At 41.4% G+C, this 27,973-nt stretch overlaps 1 protein-coding gene across 1 annotated transcript; it reads left to right on the top strand.

Moving 5' to 3' along the window:
* Positions 1–138: 138 nt before the first annotated feature.
* On the top strand, positions 139–27,862 carry KDM1A (lysine demethylase 1A). The gene is made up of 21 exons (XM_041479138.1): positions 139–153; positions 281–436; positions 3,299–3,464; positions 8,354–8,413; positions 12,395–12,528; positions 14,224–14,302; positions 15,211–15,303; positions 16,012–16,118; positions 16,989–17,070; positions 18,276–18,370; positions 19,216–19,358; positions 19,822–19,912; positions 20,629–20,763; positions 21,727–21,800; positions 22,436–22,547; positions 22,927–23,059; positions 23,783–23,970; positions 24,344–24,458; positions 25,520–25,647; positions 25,965–26,111; positions 27,075–27,862. The coding sequence occupies exons 1-21, from the start codon at positions 139–141 to the stop codon at positions 27,258–27,260; spliced, it is 2,439 nt and encodes an 812-aa protein (XP_041335072.1). The 3' UTR covers positions 27,261–27,862.
* Positions 27,863–27,973: the final 111 nt, after the last annotated feature.

The raw sequence follows: 27,973 nt of genomic DNA, 5'->3' as shown, positions 1-27,973 counted from the left end.
TCCATTTGCTCACACGGGACTGTTACGGCCACAGGGCTCCCTCCTGCTCCGGCTCCAGCAGCTCCTGCTGCTGAGTGTGTGGGCCAGGGGCGCAGGCTGGGCAGCGGGGGCAAGGCCGCGTGTGCCGCTCGGTTTGCGATGGCCGGGAGCGATGTGCGGGCCCTGTGCCCCCTCAGTGCCAGCCGTGTGCCCGCTCGGTGCCAGCCCTGTGCCCCCTCAGGCTCCCCGGGAGCGATGTGCGAGCCCTGTGCCCCCTCAGTGCCAGCCCTGTGCTCGCTAGCGCACGCCCCGCAAGAAGGAGCCGCCGCGGGCCTCGCCGCCCGGCGGTGTGTCCGAGGCCTCGGCCGTCGGGGCCGCCCCTGCGCCCGGCGCCGAAACCACCGGCATCGCCGAGACCCCTGAGGGCCGCAGGACCAGCCGCCGCAAGCGAGCCAAAGTAGGTGTGGGGCGGCCCGGTTGCGGGCCCCGCCGGTGCCTCGTGCGCGACGCGCTCGGGCCGGCAGGGACATCCCGGCCCCGCTCGGCCGGCCCTTCTTCTGGGGGGCCCGGCCCTGCCTGCCCGGCCAGCCCTTCTTCTGGGGGGGCCCGGCCCTGCCTGCCCGGCCGGCCCTTCTTCTGGGGGGCCCGGCCCCGCCTGCCCGGCCGGCCCTTCTTCTGGGGGGGCCCGGCCCCGCCTTCCCGGGCCCTTCTGGGGGTCCCGTCCCCGGCCCTGCCGAAGGGGGGGCTCAGCACGGGCCCCGGCCCTGCCGAAGCATAGCCGGGACCGAGGGCTCCGGTGTCGTGAGTGCGAAGGACTCACGAAGGCACTTTGGCTTAAGATTAAGATCAAGATCCCCTGTTCTAGCTCACCTTCGTGGGCTCTGGGGAGGGCTCGTGCCCTGCCATAAAGGAGAGCTTTCTGCAGCTGTTTAGGAACTTTCTGCGGTTTCTGACCGGATACAGAACAGTAAAAACACCCCAAATCAATGGCAGTGCATTGGGGCGCTCGTGAGCTTACATTTTATCAGCAAATTCTTCTGTTACTGTGGTATATGGATGAGCCTCTCCAGGCTCGTGTCTCCAGGCCGGGGATGATGCTGATTTTGTAGGGTTGTGAAGGTGATGGCCATGCTCAGTCCACTGTTCCTCACCTTCCTTCCACTGGTGTTGGAGAGCTGAGTCCAGGCTGTGTAAGGGTGGGATTTAGCAATGAAATCTAACAGCTGTAAAAGGTCTCCAGTAGTTTGGGTGTGTAGTACGTAATTCTCATCTGTTGTTCTGAATATATGAGAACATTACCCTTTTTTTTTCGTGAAACCTTTTCTTGGAAACCTTGTTTCAGAAGTTAATGAAGATTTGAATGTGCCCTGGGTTGAGATGTTTGACATGGAAGCTGAAATTATTTTTTGGAACTGTTTTGTCCTGTGGCATTGAATGTGGCTCTTCAGAGCTATTGTGTGGTGTGATGTCTGAACTGGTCCTTCACACATAGGAGCTGTTGGGTTGGTCAGTCTGGTGCATCTTTTAAATCAAAATAAGGTGGGTGTAGACTGGACATAAGGAAGGCATTTTTTACAATGAGGGTGTTGAGGCCCTGGCAGATGTTGCTCAGAGAAGCTGTGGCTGCCTCATCCCTGGAAGTGTTCATGGACACGTTGGACAGGGCTTGGAGCACCCTGCTCTAGTGAACAGTGTCCCTGCCCATGGCAGTGTGGGTGGGTTTGAAAGTCCAAACCATTCTGTGATCTTCAGAGGCAGCATTCCTTCCTTATAGTGGTCTGGTAACTAGTAGGAATTAGTGCTCTGTGTGGGTTGTGTGTGGGTGGTGTTTCTTTGCACTGACAGTGCCCATCTGCAAACAGTGTTTGTCTCTTGTGGCACCATCTGTCCCCTTGAGCACTCAGGCCAGCATGAGGTCACCTTCCCTTGAGTGTTTGTAGGGTGAACTTAGTTTGGGAGCGTATCTAGGCTAGGGGAGAGCTTAGGGTTTTGTATTGAACTTGATTGTTCTTCAAAAGTTGTGGAAGCTCAGAGGAAATGAGGGCCTTTGGACAGAAGTAGCTGTGTGTGGCTTCAAATACCCCTGGTAATGTATGCATGTGCTGAGTGGTCACTGATTCAAAAGTTGTGGAAGCTCAGAGGGAATGAGGGCCTTTGGACAGAAGTGTGTGGCTTCAAATACCCCTGGTAATGTATGCATGTGCTGAGTGGTCACTGTTAGAGTTCACAGGAGGTCCTGCAGGTGCAACAGTGTGAAAAACTGAATATGCTGGACATTGTGGAATATAAATATTTAAAAGATAGCAGATCTTGGATTATATTAGTATCTTAAAGAATCCAGGTTTTCCTGTACACAGGCTTCCCAAAACTACTTTGAATTGTGCCCATTATTGCTCTTTTTTAGTGTGCTGAACTTAGACTATGAAAGATTTTTATTTCTGATGAGAAATCCAGAGTTGTTTTTATCATTTCCTGGTGGAAGCTGACATGTTGGATGTTGGGGGATCATTAGGTGCTTTCCTTTTATTTTTCCCATGGCTGCATATTGAGAGGTGCTTTTTTCCTTTCCAATCAGTAGGGAAATTCACTCGTGATATACAGAACTTTCTTACTGTGGACTAAGGCTTGGTTGACTAAGCAGTATGAGATGCAGCCCTTCCAGGCTAGTTCTTGGGGTTTCCATGTTCCTTCAAGTTGGAGTGAGTCTTTTTGGCTGATAATTTTATCTAATTTTACTGGGGAGCAGTAACAGAACATATATGGCAATAAAGATTGAGAGGGATGAGGAGAAGAGGGGTTTCTTGTATTTAGCCACCAGTGTGACCATTCTGGAGAGGAAGCAGCTGTGAGCCTCTGTACCAGGACAAGATTCCCAGTAAGCAGGAGACCATACAGGGCACAGGTGGGATTTCTGCAGGAAATCTTGTGTGTGCTTCTGGTCATCTGTGCTTAGCAGATGAAATTCAGGCTTGAACACATGAAATGGGCACAGAGGCTGCTTTTCATCCCTTGGCAGGGATGTGAAGGAAGGGAAAAAATCCAGAGAGGTTAAATGATAATAAAACACACATAAACTGGGCTTGATGAAAGCTCCTGTTACAGGATGCTGAAGATTTTTTTTGTAGGTGGAGGCAAAAACATTTGGAACTTGTTAAGTTTTGTTGCATTTTATAACATGGTATCTGCAGTAAGAGTCTGCATCAGGTAACTCAAGCCTTTTCTTTAACCTGTAAGCAATTTTGTTACTTGCAACATCAATGTTAGTAGCCTGACTTAAAGGCATCTTCAGTGTGTTTATGTTCTGTTGTGCTTTTCACAGGTCGAGTATAGAGAGATGGATGAGAGTCTTGCAAACCTGTCAGAAGATGAGTATTACTCTGAAGAAGAGAGAAATGCTAAAGCTGAGAAAGAGAAGAAACTACCCCCACCACCTCCACCAGCTCCTGCAGAAGAAGAGAATGAAAGTGAGCCAGAGGAGCCGTCTGGTGAGTAGAGAGAGACCTTCTCCTCTGAAACTACTTACCTGATTTTTTAAGAGAAATTAGGTAGGGCTGGGTGTGGCATCATGAATCCCATGTCTGGTTTCAATCTGGTTTTGAATAATTGTTCTACAGTGTTTTATTTGCTGGCCCCATATATGGAAGGAGGGGAGAAATGCAGAACAGCCTGATAAAGATAGGAATATGCATTAATGTAATTCCAAATGAAGCCAAACCTCTTGTGCTAGATTCTCATGATCCTTATAGACTTGTCTTTGGAAGCTTATTGACCAGAATAGCCTCTCTGGCTCTCTGCTGCCACACCTGCTTGGGTGTGAACATTCACTTATTCCTCAGAGAGAAAAGAGGTTGGGTTTATGGGGGTTTGTTATTCAGAAGAACAGATTTAAACTACTGTGATTCCTGTGGCTTTAAACTATGACTCTGATCTTAAGTTCTGGTTGGATACTGTTTGCTTAAATTTCAGTATTAAATTTCAGTATTCAGTGCTTTCCTTATTAGCTTAGAGAAAGCTTGACTTTACATTGGGATGTTTTTTGGTCAGTCTTTTTCCAGAGGCAGCTTTTGAAGTTTATGGTAGTAGCAGTACCCTATTCTTTACCTCCACTGTGTTTGCAGCTGCCACCATGAGTGAGGTCTGTTGGTATCACTCAGCTGCCTAGAAGGTGATGCTTTTGCAGAGTTCAGAGTCAAGAGATTTCATGGGATAATGTGTATACTAGCTGGTGTTAGACAAGAGCTGAAATCTAGTAGTTGAATCTTTGCAGGTTCATCACTGATGTGAGTCACTGTTAGTCTTCAGTTATCTTAATTTTCTTTCTGGCTTGCAGGTTTGAGAGCACAGGAGTGATGTTAGCTTGGGGATACCTACCTTCAGTCAAGGAAAAATATGAAAAGCTGTGGGTGTGTTTTATCTCTTATGATTTGCCATTGTAACCTTTCCTTGTTGCAGCTGTTGGCTCTTGCCTTGATACAGGAGTACTTGCAGAGATAAAAATCCTGCCACTCCAGTTGTAGCTGAGGTAGCAAAAATGGATTTTTAATAGGTGTAATTAAGCAAATATTTTAGGCTTACTATTAATTTAGCTTAGACATTGTGTTTAATCTTTGAGACCTAATATTAATACACTTTTTGATTTCTCTCAGATTCCATTTTGTGCCTCTAAGAATGATTATTGAAATCAGTTTGAGGCTTAATCAGTAAGGTACAGTGGAACAGGTTTTGTCCCATGAAGGAAGAAACATGGCAGATCAGCAGTGATGAGCCATGCTGCTCTATACACACAGCAGCCTGTATTTAGCCATCCAAGTACAATCAATTTTCAAACAGGCTGTATCCAGCTGCCTAGAAATGAGTAGGTTTCAGGTCATCATATAATTTCTCTGTTCCTAGAAATTCTGTGAATATACATGGAGCAATTAAGTAGAAAGAAGACAGATTTCAAGCTGTCATTCCACAGCTAGTCTTACTGTAATTTTAAAGGTTTCTGAGACTATATATGTTTCTGGATCTCTCTATTTTTGTCTTTATTAATGTAGGTGTCAAGAACATCAGGTTATCCTATGCTGGCTGTTAAAAGTGCATTGAAACTTCTAATTCAACCACCCTTTAGAAGGAGGAGGCAGCATGGAGGCTGCTGTGTATAAAAGCAGTTTTTGTGATTGAGGTTTTCTCTCTCTCTGTCACTTTGAAGGAAAAATTGAAGTGTTCAATAAGAAATACTGAATTGGACAGTAATACTAGAGGAGGATTGCATACTGAAAATCTAGGAAAATTTTAGTTAGCCTGGGTATTACTGTTAATTTATTCTCATTGCAGACCTTAAAACATTCACTGCTGTGTTTAAAGCCTGTAAAAGTGCAGGTAATGCAGTAGAAGCATAAAGTTGTCACATTACAGCTTTTGAGCAGAAAAGCTGATTGTGCAACTTAAAAATGTCCTGGTGCTACTGTCTGGTATTTCATTAGCCTGTCCCCACAGAAAGCTTACAGGAGAAATAATAATCTTGAAGGAAATTAAGTGTCACACTACAGGTGACAGCACAGTGCTGGTCTTCCTTGAGTAGGTTCCATTCGTGTGTTCAGCTGTGGGGAATTCCAAGTGTCCTGGCTATTGCAGGGTGGATTTGCAAGATCTACTGCATGCTATTGCAGAGCAGTTTTAAAAGGTGTGACAGTATTTAATGGTTAAGAGAATTTTCTTAGAGTATCTGTTCTCTTTTTACTTGAGGAACATTGTCTAATAGCAAAAAGCTTCCAAACTCCTTTTCAGTGATGACTGATGACATTTGTGTTCTTGTTTGCCAGTGTCCCTTTTTCAATCAAGGAGCTTGCTTCTTTTGTGGTTTTTTTGGGGTTTTTTTTTTGTGTTTTTGTTTTTCCTTACCAAATTGGATTTTCATTTTTAGAACTACAGAAGATTTTCTTTACTAGCTCCTGGCCTTTTAGTGTTGTCAGTATTCTTACTTTGTGGTAATCCTGTATTTTTAGGTGCTGTTTTCCAAGGAACTGAATATGATCAAGATTAAGATCAAGGGAATGGTTAAACTTAGTGGTGCTTTGTCTCTTTATTTTATCTGACTTGTCTGTTTTCCTAAATAAATTCAGTACTCTGTGATGCTCATGTGCAGCTATTCTTAATTTTGAGACAATGGATAATTATTTGAAGTAGATTCCCTTCTGGACCTTCTTCCTCATTGCTCTTCAGCTCATGGTCTGTTATTCTGTTGCCTTGAGGCTTGGAGCAGATTCTGCTCTCGCACATGTTCTGTTGAGCTGCAGGAGTTTGATGTTAGCAGGGATCAGTGGTTTGCTTGCTGCTAGTTCCTTTTCAACCAGAACCTTTCTTCCAGGGAAGGAGAGGCAATCTTTACTAGCAGGCCTTGTTTCCACACTTCTCTGCTCAGACTGGGTAGCACTTAGAATAGTGTCCAAGCAATCAGTAATAGTGATGGGGAGAGGAAGATTCTGGGTTTTTTCTGTGAGTAAGCTGAGAGTAATTTCTTCCCCTCTGCTCATTGTCAGTGTTAATTCAGGGATTATGAATGCCATAGACTGAAGTCAGAGTCTGTTTAATTTCTTAACTTATGGAAGGCATGGGTGAAACTCTTACTGCAAATTAATGGCCTCTGCTTGACTGTAAATATTCATGTTTTAATTGTGTTAGTCTCTCCCAGAATGGAAGCAGGTCTTGAAGTGTTCCCTGCAAAATACTACTTGCAATGTAGATCAAGTAAAGAATTACATCTTGCTGTTGCAGGTACATTTATTCACAGAATCATAACTTGATTCTTGTGAGGCCTTTAAAAATACAATTATTTTTCACAGTCTCTCAGTGAGTTTTTTGGCAGACTGGTTTTATACAATACTGAGACATGTATTACATTATTACATACATTTATTGTGAGGCCTTTAAAAATACAATTATTTTTCACAGTCTCTCAGTGAGTTTTTTGGCAGACTGGTTTTATACAATACTGACTATGGCTGCTCTGGTGTACTGAGGGAAAATGTCTGTCTTGTTTCAGTTCCTATTTTGTTTTATTTGTAGGTGTGTAATGTTGTGGCATTCTAATTTAATCCAGTTTAGCACAATATGGAAACATTTGTTTAACTTTCTGTGTCTTGCTTTAGGGGTTAAATCTGTAGTTCAGATGAAATTCTTCTCAGTTAGTGTGTCCCCTAAGAGCCTTAAATGACATTCTGGCAAAATTGTCCGCCCAGACTCTAAAGAGTACTCACAGTTGTGTGTTTAGCCTCAGGTTAGACCTTGCTCTTCCCTGTTTGGAGATTTCACCTGAGCAGTTGTGCTCTAGGAAGCAGCTGTTCCATTCCAGTGACCATTGCAGTGTTTCAGTGCATGTTGGTTTGGAGTTGATCACTCTTGAAGTGTGTGGTTTGAAGGAGCCTTGGTGCAGCAGGAGCCAGCTGAGCAGCACTGGGCCATCTCTGGAGTGTGCCATGGCTTCCTGAGCTCTGCAGGTGATGGGGCTTGAGGCAAACTTCTGGTGGTGGAAGAATATTGCCCATGAGCTCACCTCAGAGCCAGTGCCTCCTGTGAAGTGAGCAGTGTGTGAGGTGTGTAATGGCTTTGTTCCTGCAACACTGCAACTGTACTCATCTCTCTTCTCAACATGCTCTCTTCCTGCTTGTGTTGCAGTCCTGTTTAGGACTTAGATGCAGGCTAAGGTAATTCTGAGACTTCTTCAGATCTTTTAGATGCGTGCTTAGCCTTTTCCTCATGTTTTCACTGCTGGGAATGTTGAAAGACTGATGTCTTTCAGTGCTGGGTATTGATCACATCACTGATCAATGGTATGATGTGCATTTGGCTTCAAAGACTATCTTAGTGTGTCAGAACACTGATGGTGTATCAAGGTACTGAAGCCACGTAAGTGGTCTGAGCCTTTCAAGAATTGTTCTAGCATCAAGCTTAAAGCAAGGGTTTATGGGGAAAAAAATAGGCTCTCCTGAACATGAGAGGCTTTTCAAAATGCTTTAAACTATCTCCTTGGGATATGGGGAGACCTGGGAGCACCAAAGGCAAGATAATAAAATTCTCAGGGTTTGAGATCCATAGAATCTGATGGTATCCATCTGCCAGATCATAAATATTTACCCACCAGGAATGCTACATATGATGTACTTTATTTCCCATAAAATCTGATGTAAAGCGTTCCAGTAACCTGGATAACACTTTAGAACATATTTTTTTTGGTGCCCTGAATCTAGGTTCCAGAAGATGGGATTCTCAGAAAATGGGTTTAGTTAGTTGGTGAAATTTAATACCTAAAACGCCAACTGCCGGGCCTTTATGTCCAGTATGGTTTAATTTATGGAGTAAGGTCCCTGAGTTCTCCTCTTTCCTTCCACAGGGCAAGCAGGAGGACTTCAAGACGACAGTTCTGGAGGGTATGGAGACGGCCAAGCATCAGGTGAGGGTGGCGTTTGATGCTTGCCACTGAGTAGCAAGAGCCGCCAGTTAGGGATTGATGCTTGCAAGTGCGCATGGGTGTGGTTGTCCCCAATTTAGCAAGAGGTGCAGGAGTTGTGTTCCCACCTGTTTAAAAAGTGTGGGGTATTCAGATTTCAGTTGAGGTCTATAACAACTGTGGAAAAGGGTGCTAGCTAACCTGTGCTGAAATGCCTCAGGCCGATCTCTCATCCCTCCACTCCTCTCCATGTTCAGAGGAGTCTAAACATACAGAAAGCTGTTTCTTGCCTAGCCAGTCTGTACCACCTAGATTGACACAGAGAGCTTTAGAACAGTGTCCCCTTTTTTCTAATCTGCTGAAGAAACATAGCACGGAATACCTTTTTGCTCCTTTCTTTTTGTCTTTTGAAAGGGTTTGTGTTTGACCTGTGTGCCAGCACTTAGCCCAGGACGTTGTCTGCTGGGCAGATTCGTAGTCTGCTGCTCACTGCACTGGATTGTGGATTGCATTTGCCATTTGGCCTTGGTACTGCTGCTGGCAGTACTCACTCACTGCTTCGTTCACAGGATTGGTGTCTTTACTCCTGAGTACTTGGAGTGCTACTTAAAATCTTCCTCCAACTCTGCTGCTTTTGCTCTCACTTCAGGATTAGGGTTTTAAACAAGAGTCAAAGACTCCAGAAGCTATTCTGTACCTCCAAGTTGCTCTTTTTGAAGCAAATAGAACTTCAAGATACTCATCTAAGAGTGCATCCTTTGCTGTTGTAAGTAAGGGAGCCAAATACTGCTATGGGTGTTACCACTTGCTTGGCTATTATGGCTCATGGGCTTAAGGATGCCTTGCCTATTTCATTTTTAGGTAGGCATTGGCTGATTGGAAATTCTGTATATTTTGTATTATATGTTGAGAGTATGGTCTAACAACTGTCCAATTTGGCAGCCAGAATCCTTTCATTCAGTGTGTTCATCTGCAGATGTTTTAGTAAGTCTTTAGATGAGCAGCATCCCTCAGGATTTCTTCTGTGGGCAAGGATATACTCAAAACTTCAGCAAATTATTTGCTAGTGCTGAATGTCAGGAAATGGGCAAGTGTGTGTGTGCAAATGTGTGTGAAGAGGAGCTGATAATCCAGTCTAGGCAGAACCTTTCCAGGGAGAAACATGTAGTTTCAAACTGGCAATCCCTGTAATGTGTAGCTTTCATGAAATACAAGCAGTAAGAGTGTGAAATGGGATTTAGTCAGCCTGAAATGCAAATCCATTTAGATTGGAGCTGTGTAGTTGCAGAAGTAAATTCAAGGACATTTAGTTCTTAGAAGATCTTCCAGTGGTTGGCCAAATAAAAATACTGTCTTTGCTATTAATAGCTATGCTTTTTCTAAATTCTTGTATGAAACACTCTTGTGGGTTGTTTTATTAGCGCTTTTTTCCTCTGAATACCTGTGCACATCTGGAGCTACTCTGCTATTCTGGTTTTAAAGTTTGGGTATTGCCATGATAGGTATTTGGCCTTAAAAGCCCCCCGAGCTCAACCCACCTCGGGAGTTCTTTTCAAAACTGTTAGTAGCACCATGCTCTCTGGCTGCTCAATTTGGAGAAATAAATCCCAGAGCTTTTCAAGACACTGCCAAGTTGCCTTAAATCCACACATCTGAGAGTTTGCTGGTGTTTGATGCTACAGGGCTTTTTAGCAGGTACCTGGAGAATCACACTTCTTCTAGCACAAGCCTGAAGAGTCAGGGAGTCAGGTTCAGCATTTCAGGTCTTTACTGGCCATTCTGTGAAAATTGTGCTGCTGAGCTTCTTGCTAGCACTTGAGCATCTAGAGCCTTAATTAAGATTGTTAGCATTAATAAAGTATCAGAGAATTGGTAGCTGGTTTGATTTCCCTGCCCAGTTTTACAGAATTCATAGCTGAGCTTGTGCATTTCTGCACAGGCGTTGGCACACTTGGGCCAGTGTTAGATGGAAGGACAGCAGAAGGGCTGGGCACTGGTTGTTGCTGGAGAAACTGAAGTCACAGTAGAGCTATGGGTTTCTATTCCACAGCTGAATATTAGTGTAGGAAAGATTGTTGGTGTTCCTCCTCAACTTCTCCTGTGGTTAATTTTATTTTACTTGCAGTGCTCTGTAGCTTCTGTTACTAATTTCTTCTTACTGTAAAATTTGTGTCAATGATTACAGTTTTCTTTACCTTGAGTCATCACACAGATCTTTTGATCTTTCCTTGTAAATGAATTTTTGGTTGTGGGTTTTTTTGGTTGGTTGTTTTTTTGTTGTTTGGTTGGTTTGGGGGTTGTTTTTTTTTTTTTTGGTTGTTGGTTTTGGGCGTTTTTTTGGGTTGTGGGTTTTATGTGTTTGGTTGGGTTTTTTATGTGCTTGTTTTCAGTTGATTTGTTTTGGGGTTTTTTGGTTTGGTTTGGTTTTTTGTTAGTTTCACAACCATCTCCATCCTTGATTTTTTTTCAGCACCTTTGGGGAGTAAAAATGCTTGCAAGTTAAAGGGGTGTGTGGTGGCACCAGAATTAAGAGCAGGGTTTTTGGTTGTTGGTTTTGGGCGTTTTTTGGGGTTGTGGGTTTTATGTGTTTGGTTGGGTTTTTTATGTGCTTGTTTTCAGTTGATTTGTTTTGGGGTTTTTTGGTTTGGTTTGGTTTTTTGTTAGTTTCACAACCATCTCCATCCTTGATTTTTTTTTCAGCACCTTTGGGGAGTAAAAATGCTTGCAAGTTAAAGGGGTGTGTGGTGGCACCAGAATTAAGAGCAGGGAACTTCTCTCCCTGGTGCAGTTACATGTACTGCTGTACATGAACTTCAAACTCTTAAACAGTTGTTTTGGTTAGTGTAACACACTGCAAGCTTATTTACTTTGCTATTTATTGTAATCTTTGGAGCAATTCCAGTTTCAGCAAGTGATCTTCATCATACTGTGTTACTTGTGGGGTTTTTTGCCCCTGGCATGTATAGGCTTCGGTCTTTCTAGATTGAATGCCTTGTCTTCTGTCCTGATCAAAGTCACTTCTAGGACACGGGAGATTTATATTTTTCTTTCTGTATTTCACATCTCAGTACTTTGTTTTGCTCGCTGTGCCTTCAGGATTTGCTTTCTGCACTTGTGCTGTAGCACTTGATGCAGCTGTGTCTTAGTTTGTCACTTTTTCTGTAGTACAACATAACAGAGACTGAGGAAAGCAGGGTGCAGAAATGCAGTTACATCACTGCCAGCGTGTGGATTGGTAGAAGTGCAGGTTCCTGTATGAATGAAGGCTTTCCATAGAGAAAAGCTCTCCTGTATGGGTTCAGTGTCAGTGTTTTACATGTGGAGTATTCAGACAGAACAGTAGGAAATCTGTTATTTGTAGGCAGCACAGGAAATAAGCACTCAAGTGTGATTGTATTTCATTGCACTGCCTGCTGTAATATATCAGATATGCAAAATGAGAGTTTAAGGTGGGTTCCTCTGCAGGAAGGTCAGCTGCAGAAGGTCAGTGCAAATTAAACTTTGAGAAGCAGGTGAGAGGGGGGTGGTAGTTGCTGTACCTGTATATTACAGATATTTTGGCTTTGAACAGGATCTAAAACAGTTTTCCGGTTCTGTTAGAAACTGGTAACCACACAAATTAAGGACAGCATCTAAAATAGTTATGTTTTATTGTTCACATATATATATATATGTGTGTGTGTTATATATAATGTATTGATATGTGCCCCTGCCCCACTTATTTTTCAGACTTTGTTTTTTTTGGGGGGTTTTGTTTGCTTGTTTGTTTTATCCCCCCTGTAGTGTAGCTTTTTCATTATCTCTAGATACCTGTAATTCAAAGAACTGTTGACTTGGAAACCTGTATGTCTTTCAGAAGTAAATAAAAGAATTAAAGGAAAGCATCCCCTGAAATTGGCCATGGTATCATCTGGCTGCATGCACTGGCTGGGAAGGGCAGTGTTCCTTTGCAGTGCCTGTGGACTACTTGTCTTTTTATTGTAGGTGTGGAGGGTGCAGCTTTCCAGAGTAGACTTCCACATGACCGTATGACATCTCAAGAAGCTGCCTGCTTCCCTGATATAATCAGTGGGCCCCAGCAGACTCAGAAGGTGTTTCTGTACATCAGGAACCGCACCGTAAGTTTGTTGTAAAATATTGGTGAAAAAAGGGCAGGAAATTTGTGTACCTTGCTAAGACTTTTTGGCAGTTACCAAGTCTAGCACTTGATGGAATTTTTGATTTTGAGACAGTGGGGTTTCATTTCTGGCATCCTGTCATGCTCTTAAGTTGTTAAGACATGTGCTATCCGGTTCTTGATCTGTGCTGTGAGCAGCATAAGGAATCTGTAGTGTATTTGCAACATCCAAAAGAGGGATCAAGGCTTTCTCCTGTATTTTGAAAAGAGTACTCTGGAAAACTGAAGTAATGTTAGAAAAATTACAGTGGGAAAGCAAGAAATATTTTGAAAATTGCTGTGTTACCATAGTTAAGAGACAAAACACTTTATGCGCCACTCAGTTTTTTCACAGACTAAAGATGATCAAGAAACATCATGGGGCATCAACCATGGTAACACCCAGTGCTTAATAACTTAAATAAGTTATTTCAAATTTGTGTGGTGGACATCTTCATGCTAAGAGCATGACTTCTGCTATTCCTGTAATGTTTTCCTCTAACTCAAGTTGTAACTTCTGGGAAGTCATGGAATGTGTAATGACAGGCCAGAGCATGACAAAAAGTTTGGAAAACAATTTGCACAAAATGAACAGTGAGTAAATAATCCTTTTACAAATGTGTTGGAAGCAGAAAAACTTTCCACTAAAACTAGGAAATTACTGGAGAGAGGTATTTGCAGGGAAAAGCAGCACTGCTGATCTCTGGGCCTTATTCACTACAGAGGAACGTGGAGAAGTTCCTGAGCAGGAATCCTGTTTGAGGAAAGCTTGTGAGAGGAACTCTTCCAGCAAGAATGGCAGAGACTGTGGAACAGCTGATATGAACCCAGTGCTCAGCAGAGCTGCAAACTTCAGTGTGCAGCCTCTTAATTAGCCATTTGCCTGAAATAACCTCCCAAATTATAAGGAAAATATTTCTTAACCATTCCTATTCATTATAGTTGTAGGATTTCCACTTTAACTTGGTGTCTCTGAGGAACTGTGGAGCTCAGTAATGCAACTCTAGAGAAATACTCAAATAAATTACTAATTATGGAATGCAAAATGGAGTGGAAATGCTATGTATGACCTAGAACTAGGCATGGAACAGTAAAATTCTTTATTAACTCCTGCCTCTGTGCTACAAAGTAGGAATTCTGTTGGGAGAACAGTTCTTTTCTAGTATGAATCTACTAACATATCACAGACAATTCTTCCTGCTCAGTTTTTGAACTGTGAATGTCCTGTAAATGTGTTTTTTGTGTATGTGTGGCTAGTGTAGTCCATGGTCGTGTCTTATATTGGTGAAGATGGATTGGATCATTAAATGTTGGAGATAAATAAGCATTATAACATGATAAGTACTGCTGTAGCTTTTATGAAAACACGAAATCTGATACCAAAAAGACAGTGCTGGCTGACTTTGCCAGCCACACACATCTTTATGCTACTTTGGTGTGTTTCCACTTATTTGAAATGGTGTGGGAATTTCAAACAGACTAGTGCACCTTAAGGAGCAGTGGAAGGTGAAGTTCAGTGTGGCTTGGGTAGTCCTGCCAAAATTTAATTTATTAGGGGGTTTCATCTCCTGAGAGTGTTCGGTAGCAAATACGGGCCTGGAAAACACCTCTTCTGTATTGCTTAATATGATGTGTTGTGTTGTTTGTTTAAATCCAGCTGCAGCTCTGGTTGGATAACCCAAAGATTCAGCTGACATTTGAAGCAACTATCCAACAATTAGAAGCACCTTATAATAGTAAGTCAAGTTTTTCATTGCCAAAATGGATGTATCCTTGCTGTTTTCTTTCACTTTTGTTTGAGGAAAAGCTGCTTCAGGTGCTTCAGTCCTTTGTCAGTGGAGCTCCAGGAGTGGTTGTGTACAGACTGGGATGTTGGTTCTGATTTAGTAGAGTTCATTGTCTGGTAAAGAAATATCACTAGCAGGATTCATAAAAGCTGCTAAAAAGATGGATTGTTACAGTAGGGTTAATTCATGTGCAGCTTTTAAGGTTTGCTACAGCTTCTTGGTGGTTTTTCAGCTGTAAAACGTTATTAATCATATGGTTTTTGGGAGGTTTTTTTTAAGACTTAGACTGGGTGTGATGCAAGAAGGCAGTAAAAGAGTGAGGAGTTACTGCTTGCAAATGGAGACCATTCCACACTTGACAGACAAGATCCCAATAAACTGGAAAAAGGTGGAAAGTAGCCATAAAAAATAATTGAAGAAAATAATGTTGAAATTAATGCAAATATACTGTCAAGGATTACAAAATAGTGAGTTATTGTGCTTTTAGGAATAAAAATGAAAATTCAGTGCTGCTGTAAGTATTGGCATAATACTGGCAAATCACATCATAGTTCTGTGTCATGATCTTGGGATTTTGCAGTCAGTTTCAGAAAAGGTGTTCTTCTGCACTAGATTAAAAGAAGCACCTAATGTCCTGTACAGCTTTTCAGGCAGGATTCAGAACTGCAGTACAGCATGGGTGTTTTTCAGAAAAGTTGCCTCAGGCCTCCTGAGGAAGATGAGTGGGTCAGTAGGGCAGCAGAGCTGTGGGGCAGGATGTGTTTAGTGGCACTTGACCAGGCTGCTGTGAGTATTGCTCAGTATGTATATGCTGCTGAACATACAGAATAATTTTGAAAATGTCTACATTCTTTTAGGTGACACAGTGCTCGTTCACAGGGTTCACAGCTACCTGGAGCGTCATGGGCTGATCAACTTTGGCATCTACAAAAGAGTGAAACCCCTTCCAAGTAAGAGGCTTGAACTTTGTTTCTAGTTGAAGTCTTGTTTTACTGTTCCATGATTTCTTAGGACAGTTTTAAGTGTTCTTTTATAGAATTGCAGTGCTAAGAAAATTTTTTAAAGGCTGGAAGGCCATCTGGCTATTGATGTTAATGTGTTTTATTTTGGCATAGAGAAGCCATGTATTTATGTAAATCACTTTGAGAGGAAAAATTGTTGGCAAATCTTCTGTAGATAATTCGGTGACTGTCACTTTTTAATGAGTTATCTTTGTCCCTCATTTGAATAACTAAAGTCAGAAACACAATATTGTACTTAGATCTGTTACATGCTTATGTGATTCTTGAATTTTGCAAGTGAACTTCTCTGCCCTTTTTAAGTTTTATTCTTCTGGGGCAGAAAGAAATCAAGCCATGATACTTTGTCCCCTCTAATTAATATGAATTGCTTTCTTCTTCAGACAGTTGTCTGGAAGCATTTTTTCCCTGTTTTCTTCCTTGCTCCAGATGTACTGCTAGTTTATTTTCCTTGTCCCTGTCTCAGCGTTACATTCAGAATTACTTCAGCTTTCTTTTTGTTAAACAATTTATTCTGCTAGAACTACTCATGAGAAGAAAGCTGCTTTTTGTTCTTGGTATCTCTTAAATGCAACTTAAAAAGGCTGTTTGCAATTTAATACTGCACTTATAAAGGACTACATTTTTCTCTTTCTTTAGCCAAGAAGACAGGAAAGGTGATCATTATTGGTTCTGGAGTCTCTGGGTTGGCAGCAGCTCGCCAGTTGCAGAGTTTTGGAATGGATGTCACAGTTCTGGAAGCCAGAGTATGAATTTCTGTGCTATTTTACTTCTATTCCAGCTTAACCAGTAACCCTGTTCAGTACTAGAGCTGGGCTGTGTCCCAGCAGCCTGCTGGGGCTGGGTCACTGTGTGCTGTTCCAGGCAGTCAGGATGAATTGCTGCTGCTGAACCTGTCTCACAAGGGGCTGAGTGGATCTGTCCTTGCTGGGAGCTTCTGATGCTTTCTCACAGCTGGGCTGGATAGTCAGGTGCTAGTGTTGTGTGCTTACACCAGAAACAGCTTAAAACAATCTTCTTTCATGATTAGAAATTGTTTTTTCATCAGAAAGCAGAATGCAAGTCCAGAATGCCAGACAAAGGGAAGACTAAGCAGAATTTCAAGAATGTATTATTAAGAGTTTGTTAAACTGTGGGAGAGGGCAGGAAAAGTACTACAAGTTATAGCTGTGTATTGACAGTCTACAAAGTTACAAAAATATGAAAAATGCATAAAAAGCTAAAAATCTTTAGGCATCGTGGGGAGGAGGAAACCTAGTACATAACTAAATTTGTGAATGGACAGTGAAGAGATTGGCTTTGGAATCACAGTGGATCCTACTGTAGAAATAGTGAAATCTGTCCAAATCAGATTAGGCATAGATTTTTCTATTTTTTTCCTTTTTTCTTTTCTTCTCCTTTCTTAAATGCTACTTAGCATTTTATTCCTTCACTTAGACAAATTAATTGTGATAGAGTTTGTTTGCAGAGGTTTTTGGAAAAGTGTCCATTCTGTTTATTGAACCCTCAGTTAAGAGAATACTTGCACCATGTTTTCTAGATGTTTCAGTGATTCTATTTCAGTGGGGTGTCTTACTGAATATAACTGGAGGTTTAATATCTTGTGCTTTTCAAAGGACCGAGTAGGAGGAAGAGTTGCTACCTTTCGCAAAGGGAATTATGTTGCTGATCTAGGAGCAATGGTGGTGACAGGACTTGGTGAGTTCTTCAAAATCAAAAAGACAGGGGAGGAAAACTGAGGGGCAAGATGCTATAAATGTGAAATCTTAATGCTATTTTCTTTCATGGGCAAAATAATTGGGTATTTTTAACTCTTTCAAAGTGTGTGTTCTCATTCAGCCATTTTGGCAGTTAATAGTTTTCATAAATAGCAAAGCTCTATGATGGGAGAGACCCTAAAGAGACAGAATTTATTCTTTCAGTTTACATGGGAAAACAAGGGAAGAGGGGAAATGGAGAGCCATTCTAAAGAGAAAGCCCTTCCTCAGAGTTGAAACCCCAAAAGTACTTTCTCCATGTGATTTCAAAAATAGTTATAAAAACAATGGCAAACAAGGCAAATTTCTTCCTGTTTATTACTGTTTTATGGGATGGCATCAGTTATTTACATGGCTACTCTGCTGAAAAGATGGGCAGCTGTTTAGTGTGGAATATCCTTCAGCAATGTAGTGAAATGATAAAATACTGTAAAACCTATAAAAAACCCCTGTTTTTACTGACAGCCTAAATTTGGTGTCTGTCTCATGATTAGTCTTACTAAATTGCATACAGAAACTGGTTCCAAGGAACTGAACTTGCACAATCATGGAACAACAGATTTCATTTTGCCTAGTGAAAGACTGTAATATTTTTATGTTTAACTCATAGAATCATGGAATCTTAAAGGGTTGGGAGGGATCTTAAAGATCATCTAGTCCCAGTCACCCTTGCCATGGACAGGGACACCTTCCACTAGACCAGTTTGCTCAGGACCTTGTTCAGCCTGGCCTTGAACATTGCCAGGGTTGGAGTATCCACAACCTCCTTGAGCAGCCTGTTCCAGTATCTGACCATCCTCACAGGAAAGTACTTGTTCCTAATAATCCAGCTTAAATTTCCCCTCTTTCAGTTTGTACCCATTACTCTTGTCATATTAATACTGCTTCTGACAAGGAGTCCCTCTCTGGCTGCCCTGTAGGACCCCTTCAGATCCTGGAAGTAGAAATGTGGTGGTTTTTTTTCTATGTCCTCATTGCAGGAATCCCTGTGAAGTGCAGACCTTTGGCAGGGTTACATTAGGTCACTGAAATGCATACACTGGAGCTGGTGTTTTAGTCTCTGAAATTGCTTTAACTGTGGAGTTTTTGTTTAATTGCAGACAAATTTTACAGGAGTCTCTGTTAACTATATAAAATCTTTTCCAGGAGGAAATCCCATGGCTGTGGTCAGCAAACAAGTAAATATGGAATTGGCAAAGATCAAACAAAAATGTCCACTTTATGAAGCAAATGGACAAGCTGTAAGTCTGTTACTGTTTCCATGAACATTTTAAAAAAGAAGTAATATCTCAAGTATGTTTGTTACCAGGCTAGTGGTCTAGCATGAGGTGGCTTCCAGAGAGGGAAGAAGGAAATACTGTGTCCCCCTTTTTAGGCATTTTAGTAATATTGTAGCATACCTGCACATATTCTTCCATAACCTGCTCTTTCCACATGAGTTTTTACCTTTGCATTTCAGAGGTTTTGTGGAAGCCAAGTTCTCTCACCTTTGTTTAACCCGTGAGTGGTTTAACAGATGTGAGGTTTGCTCTTTCCAGCACTTGAGCTCTCATCATGTAACAGGTATTTTCACACTGGCAGCACTCACTATTTAACTGAGTATCATCAGTACAGTTAAATACCACCATTCCATACGTGTCCTGCAGTGTTTCCACCATCATCCTAGAAAAGCTGGATTGGTAGTTCTTACTCACAGTGGCCATTCCAGAAGATAAATGACTGTCTGTCTACTTCACTGAGCTGTGCCAAGCCTTCTAAAGCCTTGTGATTGTGTAGAGCCATCCTACCATCAGAGTCTTTTGGCAAGCTTCTGTAGCTTTGATGAACACACCTTCCTTTCCAGTATGGAAATCTTATGAGCCCTTAAGGCACTTTGGTTTTCTCTTGCAAGAGAAGTCTGTTGTCATTGTGGTTTGACAGCTCTTTTTGTGCCCATCCTGCCAAAGTGTGGCATTGTGTTGTACAGGCCTTGGTGTCTGACCATTTGAGAGAACTGAGGGCATTAATTTTTTTTCCAAGGGTTATTCTCAGCAGCTGCATTATTTATGAGTGAGTTAAGAACAATGCTTGTTCTTTTGTCTCCTAGGTTCCCAAAGAGAAAGATGAAATGGTGGAGCAAGAATTTAATCGTCTGCTGGAAGCCACATCCTATCTCAGTCATCAGCTGGATTTTAATGTTCTCAATAATAAGCCTGTCTCCCTAGGTCAGGCTCTGGAGGTTGTCATACAGTAAGTGACTTCTCTCTTTTTGCTAGACTTTCCTCTTTTGTAGATGAATTTCCAAGATACCTCAAACAATTGTGGTACTCCTAGATTTAAGCATTACTCTCTTAATACTTGATGTCACAGATGGTTAAAGGAGCAAACCTCTCTTCTTAAAACTTCCCTGAAAATCATTGCTGGAGTGGCTCAGTGTGATTGGTGTCCATACAGTGCACTAACACTACTTGAAGCTAATGGCAATTGTAATGGCCTTTAATAGCAGAAGGTAACTTCACACTCCCATTTTAGCTAGTCATGTATCCCTTATTTACAGAAACTTCCATTAATTTTCCAATTGCCACACAAGTATTTACTAAACTGTCCAATGACATGGTTTTATTGCATTCCACTGATTAGATTGTGATAATAAGTTTTCTCATTAACACGAGGATTTTATGTTGAGCTGACTCTTGCTTCTCACCTTTTCCAGATTGCAGGAGAAGCATGTGAAGGATGAGCAGATTGAGCACTGGAAAAAAATTGTGAAAACACAGGAGGAATTGAAAGATCTTCTTAACAAGGTCTGATGATGACATCTAGAACAAGATGATAAGCATTGTGTTCCTCAGAAAATGGCAAAATATACAAAAATGTCCAAAGAAAAATATCAGAAAATTGCTATTAATGCTGTTGTTAAAATATGTCTTGGCTTAAGACCTACGTAGAAGCCCTGTTAGGACAAAGGTGTCACCTGCTTGAGGAGGAGAAAAATAGATTAGACAGAAAACCATAAAACAGAATATGGGAAAAGAAAGGAAGAGGACAGACACAATGAACAGTGATGTTTCATAGCTTCCTTTAGAGATGCTGATACTGCTGAGGCTTTTGGGAGCTATTTAAAAATGTTTACTGTCTTCACTACACATCTGATTTGTAGTACAGAAACAGTGGTTTAGGACAACTTCCATTATTTTTGCTCTTGGTAAATGATGTTTTTACTTTTCTGTGTTTCTTAAATGAAAAATGTGAGCTTGTGAACTGCTCTCCAATTACTTGCAACATAGTAAGGAGTCAGTGATGTTGGGTTTCAGCCATGTTGTTTAGGGTTGGTGGTATTTACTGTGGCTTCTTGGAGGTAGAATTGAATGCATAAGGGATACTTGCCAAAACCAGGAAATCTTTGGTATAATGGCACAGTTAGAGGTGAATATCCAGTTTACACAGAAACTTGTTGAAATCTGCCTTTTGACTTTTTTTTCCCCTCTTCTTTCTTTCTTCCTTTTCCTGCTCTAAAAAGATGGTGAATTTAAAAGAGAAGATTAAAGAACTTCATCAGCAGTATAAGGAGGCATCAGAAGTGAAGCCACCTCGGGATATCACAGCAGAGTTCCTTGTGAAAAGCAAGCACAGAGATCTGACTGCACTTTGCAAGGTGAAGGATCACATACAAGCAGTGTGTCACTCTGTTTTCTCAGCACTTCAGCAGCCAAATATTAGCCATTTAGCCACATTTTTCAGGAGATAAAAGTAGCCAATATAAATGTTTCCACATCTCTCACTATGATCCAGTGCTTTCAAGAGAATGTGATTGACAGTAACTCTGGTTTCTAACACTGACCTGCTTTGGGTGCCTTTAGCTGGGGAATACTAAAGCTCAGTTTTAGGTAAGTCTGCTGGCTCATGTCAGACAGCACTGTAATGTTTTGAAGATGAATTTTTTCAGCTTTGGTCTTTAATACAGCTGGATTTCACAATAGTCTGGAAATAAATCTGCATTTGAAGAGAGAGAGCTTTTCTAAGATAAATAAAGGTGGTTTCTTGACTAAAAGACTTTCTATCTAAAGATTGTCATGTACAGAGCTCTGTCTTAACAAGCAGTTACTTCCCCTCCCTGAGAGTATCTTGATGTAGAGATGTACCTTAGAAAGGAAACTATAAAAGCTTCAATCAGCTCATGACTTTGGTTTTTAAGCATGATTGATTTTGCTTTGGATATCTTCATGTTCAATATTAGCTATAAACTTTTAAGAGAGAGAAGAACAGAAGAAACAGTTTGTGGAATATGAAGCTCTCAGTACCATAGGAACCCTTAAAATATCAGGAGTGTAATGGAACCTCATGTTCTTCAGTTCTGAGTGTTTAAATTCCTGAAATATCACCAAACTGATCTTTTCTGCAGTGTGATACAGAGTTCTGTGTATCCAAAGAGCAGAAGAGCAAAATATGCTGGATTAAATATTGAAAAAAATAACAAACTTGGTTTAGCTTCCACTAAATCCATGAAGTGATTTTTCTAGTGATTTCTCTTGAGTCTAGGTCCAGTCTGATGCTACATGATGTCTTCAAACCCTTTTACATGTAAACTGATTTTAATTTTAGCTTTTAATCTTAATAGGAGTATGATGAATTGGCAGAAACACAAGGAAAGCTGGAAGAGAAATTACAAGAACTTGAAGCCAATCCACCAAGGTAAAGAGACAAACTAAAAGGATAAATACTTAGGAAAGCAGTTCTTTTACTACCTTTTCCCTGAGTTTCAAAAATGCTGTGTTATTATGGGAACTCAAGAGGTTACAAAGGTACAAACACAGAGTTTGACTTCCCTCAGCTTTAGACCTCAATTTCCTTGTTTTTAGAGATGACTCAAGCAGAAATGGTGGTTCTGTAGAAATCCTGGCAGTGATCAGTGCCTGATCTCAAAAGACATTTGAGGTTTTAAGTACCTGTCAGTAATGACAGCATAGCATCCTACTTATATTGGTAGAATATTATTCTTTGCTATTTTACTATGTTTTTTGTTGTTGTCCTTATGCATGCTACTTAAGCCATTATTTATGTAACCTTTTTTATTTCTGAACTTTTTAGCTTCCCTTTGAGTATTTTGTATGAATTCTGCTTTAAAAACCTGAATTTGCTGGGTTTTGATATTCAGCTTTCAGGAAAGAAGTCCAGATGTTTGAAAGAGAATCTGTGTTTTTTAATGTTTTTATTTCTGGACTAAGGAGAGAGTAAAAACTGCCTTATGAAGACATTTTCAGAAGCAATGCATTTACAATATTCTGTTCTAACAAACTAAATGTCTCTGTTATATTTGTTTTTTCTAGTGATGTTTATTTGTCATCAAGAGACAGGCAAATACTTGACTGGCATTTTGCAAACCTAGAATTTGCTAATGCTACACCCCTTTCTACACTCTCACTGAAGCACTGGGACCAGGTAGGTAGCCAGTACTCAGCAATTCACTAAAAACTTGAACTGTGTTTATTTTATTCTCATGAAAGTTTATCAACATTAAGAGCTTCTAACTGTTAAGTACCTCCTTTTGTGCAGGTACTGAATTCTTATGTGGTTATTATTTGATGATGAAATTCCAGACAGCTTTTTGTTAGTGCCAAAACAATCTCTAACAGTACTCTCTGCTGAAAGTTTCCATACTTATTACTTGACAAATAATCAGAAATAATTTCACATTTGTTTGAATCTCTAAAAAAGGTTTTGAAATTTTTTTTTGCCATTGTGTAGAGTTGTTGATCATTTTCTATTGACTTAGAGGACTTCATTATGACTGCATGCTTTTTATGCCTCTTCATTTTAGGATGATGACTTTGAGTTCACAGGCAGTCACTTGACTGTGAGGAATGGCTATTCCTGTGTGCCAGTAGCCCTGGCAGAAGGGTTGGACATTAAATTGAACACGGCAGTTCGACAGGTTCGCTACACTGCATCAGGTACATGAAAGCTCCAGGAAACTGTTAGAGGGAGTGTGGGCATAGAAAGTGGATTTCAGTGCTTCTGGAAGCAGGTGTGAGGACTGGCATTGTAAAACCCTTCCCATGACATGTTTGGGGTTAGATAAACAGCCATGTTTCTTAATGGGATTGTGTAAGTAATTTATTAGTCTTGAATTTTTTTTTATTATTTCTGAGACTCATCTGACGTGGTGTTTTTCAGTTGTATTTACTGATTGTTCACATTTATTCTCTTATTTAGTTCATTGATTGAAGCATTTGGAGTAAGAGGTCTGGGCCTGCTTAAGGCTTGGTGCCACAGGACCTGGTATTGGAAATATAAATTAATGTAATGGAAAGAATGTATCTTTTTGTTGTTCTTCAAAACATTGGGCTTGGGAAACTGTCAGCTGGGAGAGCAATGTAATGAGAGGAACACTCTCTACTTGTTGTTTATTTATGGGTATATTAAAGTAATATTTACTGACCTGTATGAACCTTTAGGCTTATCCCAGTAAGGCCATTTTCAGGTGCTACCTTAATTGTGTTTCCTGGAATAGAGTTAAATGGCCAGTAACAACTTGCCTACAAGTTAAGTGCTGTTAGTGTAAAGCTGTCTTCATAAACAAAATACTTTCTGATGTGGTTATGGTAATTTCTTTAATTTTTAATCCAATGCTCTTGCCTCTTGGCCTATTAAAGTGTTTTTCCTCCCCTTTCCAGGCTGTGAAGTGATAGCTGTAAATACCCGATCTACCAGCCAGACCTTCATTTATAAGTGTGATGCTGTGCTGTGCACTCTGCCCCTGGGAGTGCTGAAACAGCAGCCCCCAGCAGTTCAGTTTGTGCCACCTCTTCCTGAGTGGAAAACTTCTGCAGTGCAGAGGATGGGGTTTGGCAACCTGAACAAGGTACATTGTCACTGGGGGAGCTGCAGCAGAGCAGAGCTTGTCATCGAGTCTGAAATGTGGGTGGGATGTGGCTGGTGGGGGAGAGGAAGAATGCCTTTTCCACAGCTGTTTTGCTAGGGCTTGATGATGAAAACTGTCTGAGGAACTTGCAGAAGAAGATCTGATGGAACTTGTTAACCAGAAGATTGGGAGCACACTAACCTGTGAGAAGGCAGTTGCAGGCATACACCTCTGTGTATTATGTATATGCGCTCTGTATTCACCACATTTCCCTTTCATGACCTGTCCAGTGATAAACATCAATGAGTGTAATTGTCTTTGTTTTTATTTCTTCCCTGCACTCTTCCTAACTGTTGATGTTCTTTCTTTCTAGGTTGTGTTGTGTTTTGATCGTGTCTTCTGGGATCCCAGTGTCAATTTGTTTGGCCATGTTGGGAGCACTACTGCAAGCAGAGGAGAACTTTTCCTCTTTTGGAACCTGTACAAAGGTAACTATGGTGCATGTCTGCTTTTGCCAGTGTCTTACTTGTATAGTTGCAGATCTGGAAAAAACCACTTTTTAAAATGCTGTTAGTGTTCACATGTGGCTATGATACAAAAGTAGTATTTTTAGGAAGACAAATGGAAGCAGAGAACAGCACGGATTGCAGACAGTTCCAGGCTGTGCCTGTTAAATTGCATTACTGCCACAGCAGGACTTTGCCATTAGTAGTTCTGGTTTATCTGTAGCTGGTGCTGCCACAATAGATTGTCAGGAGATGTCTGCAGTAAGTGTACTGGTTTTGTTACAGCCATTGACCAGACTAAAAGCAAAGGTGTGTATAAGGAGAAATATTAAATGAGTTACTTGTTTAGCAGATGACCAGTGGGTTTCCTTCCATTCTGACATAAGCAGGACAGGTTTCTCTGTTAACTGGAAAAAATTGTTGTGCAAGGGAAGTGCCTTTCTAGGCTATTGAATTATTAAAATGTTTGGTAAGATTTTACTGGAGAAATACAAGTAATGAGCCTTGGATAGCAAGGCTGTTCTTGTGGCTTTTTGATGGCTCTATTATGTAGCTAACAGGTAGGGTCGTGGTTTTGGTTTAGATGGAAAGATCATGTCATGTACAAATTAGACTCACATGCTAAATTCTAAGCCTTCCTTCTCATGCAAATAGGTAGAGCAGGTAGAAATGAAACAGAAATGCAGTAAAACCTCATGTTGAAGCACAAATCAGATGGCTGAAATCAAAATCAACAATTACCATTTCAGTTAATGTGGCTAGGCCATGAAACATTGAAACATCATTCCTAATGTTTTTATTTACTTTTTAATACATAAGTTCTCTTGATAATTCTAAATAGTACCATGGCATATAAAAATTAATTTTCTTTTAGGTGTATTGACATGATGGTGGAAAATTTAGGACTGTTTTGTTGGATTTGTTTAGTCTCTAACTTTGTGCCTTAACTGCAGATCCATTTCTATCCAAGTCCAACTTCTCTGATCAAAATGTTCAATTTCAATAATTCAATTGCTCTTTTTTCTCTCCTTTCCCCCACCCAGCACCGATTTTGTTGGCCTTGGTGGCAGGAGAAGCAGCAGGGATCATGGAGAACATCAGTGACGATGTCATTGTGGGTCGGTGCCTCGCCATCCTCAAAGGCATCTTCGGCAGCAGCGCCGTGCCCCAGGTCAGTGCAGCCTTGTCACCGTGTGGATAGTGGCAAAGGAACAGAGCAAGCAGTACACACACAGCAGGTGTGTGCACCTGTGAATGTCTGAGTTCCAGCTGAGGATCTACGTCTGGTAATATTTTTGAAAGGTTTAAGGAATTGCCATCAAAGATTCACCTTAGTGTGTATTATCAGAGAATATAAACATGGAGTTCTGCCACTAACGTCAGCCCAAGGACTTTGTCCCTTGTGTTGTTGCAATTTGCATGGTTTGTATTTGTCACATCTGTAGAATTTGCACTTTCCCAACAACTGAAGCTCCTGTCTTGTCTCAGCCCAAAGAGACTGTGGTGTCCCGCTGGCGTGCTGACCCGTGGGCCCGGGGATCATACTCCTATGTAGCTGCTGGATCCTCTGGAAATGACTATGATTTGATGGCTCAGCCAATTACTCCAGGACCAGCCATTCCAGGTGCTCCACAGGTGAGAAAATATTTTTAGAAAAACCTCAGAACATAAATATTTTTTTGAGAAATTTGCATACATATCTAAACACAGGTTTAGATAACTTGCATCTTACGATGAATGATTAAAACCCGTAAAATATTTAATTAATTTTTTCATTCATTAATTCTGCCATCACAGGTTTGATGTCATTTGTTTGCTAAAAAAAGAGCATTTTTATTCAGAAAGCCAGTTTGGTTATGTCTGAACAGAGTATTTAATATTATACCTGTGTTTTGTACTCCATACTTTTATTGTCCATTATCATATTTAGGTGAGTTGTAGTGATTTGAAAGAGGGTGAAGGCCAGAGTGAGAAGAACAGGTATCAAAAGTCTCTTCCAAATGAGGGGCCAACACAATGAAGGCAGGGGTCATCTCCAGATCATGTTGAGAGAATTAAGTTTGAAAGCAACAGCCACTCTTGAAAGCACTGCCAGGAAAGGCTGTGTGGCTTTGGCTTTCAGTTCTTGTTCTAATAATAGAAGTCATTAATACACACAGCTATGATTAAAATTATTCCCTGCAGAATATAATATATGAACATTTATTTTTCTCCCATTTTTATGATTCTCTGGGTAGTTGTTTAAGGTCTCCGTTTAAGAGAAACTGCTGATTTAAGTGAGTTGTTGAAGTTTTTGTTTGCTTACTGTGCTAGAGTTCATGTTCCAGGATTGGAAAGTATTCTTCCTGAACACATTTGGCTGTAGAGTTCAGTTACAGCTGGACATGACCCTTTGCAAACATTGCTTATGGAATAGAGCTTTATTTTCTTATTTTCTTGGTAATTTGTACACAGCTTAAAATAGGCTCAATCTGGCCTATCCTATATGCACCCTTCACATTAGTGGAGACTGTGCTGTGATTAGGGAACCGTTAACATCTTAGAGCATCACCTGCTGCAGAATGTGATCAATGAAGCCCCGCTGTTCTCTGCCCGCAGCCCATCCCTCGTTTGTTCTTCGCGGGCGAGCACACCATCCGCAACTACCCGGCCACGGTGCACGGCGCGCTGCTGAGCGGGCTGCGCGAGGCCGGCCGCATCGCCGACCAGTTCCTGGGGGCCATGTACACCCTGCCCCGGCAGCCCACGCCCGGCGTGCCCCCCCAGCAGGCTGCCAGCATGTGAGGGCAGCTGCAGGAGCAGAAGAGGAGCGAGAAGCTGGCGGTGCCGCCGGTGCGGACCCTGTTTGTAGCGGTGTCTGCCAAGAGGAGCCCGAGTCGCTGTACGAGCCTTGCCTGAGAATGGCCTTACAGAAGCTTGCCAGACCCTGGGCTTGGCAGCCTTTTACAAAGGGTCAGTGTCAACAGAGTCCTTTACTGCAAAGCTGGCCGGGGACTTCGACTCGCAGATACTTCTTGGAAGTCAAAATAGCTGGAGGGATTTTTAGGGTGTTTGGGGGTTTTTTCTACCTATGTGTGTATTTGCAATTTGGTAATTGCACAAGGGCCTCTAGAAGCTGGTTGCTACGAATACTAGCTTAGTGTAGAATGTATGTAAATTTCTTTGTGGTTTTTTATGGCTTTGTTTTGAAGAGTAATATTTTTGACCAATTCTATTCCTGTCTGGTATTCAAGAATTTGGGGCAACTGTTTGCCTATTGGTAGCAAATCACATCTCTCCAAAATGGTCCATTGGCTGCTACAAACCTGCATTCTGCTGTAGAGTAACCTGGTATCACTGAGTATGCTAAGCATACTGTTTTATTAAATACTTCCAACAAAAGAAAAGGTACTGAACCGTGTTCCAGTGTCCTGAGGTGAACTCTGTGTGTAGTGCCTGGTGCAGTACATGAAACCACTGAATGGCTCCTGGTGTGTTAAACATCCCAAAGGAGACTG

Source organism: Pyrgilauda ruficollis, unplaced genomic scaffold (assembly GCF_017590135.1).
Source record: "Pyrgilauda ruficollis isolate IOZ18807 unplaced genomic scaffold, ASM1759013v1 scaffold48, whole genome shotgun sequence".
In the NCBI taxonomy this organism is placed as follows: Eukaryota; Metazoa; Chordata; class Aves; order Passeriformes; family Passeridae; genus Pyrgilauda; species Pyrgilauda ruficollis.
The sequence above is the reverse complement of the archived record's forward strand: the minus strand, read 5'-3'. Positions and strand labels throughout refer to the sequence as shown.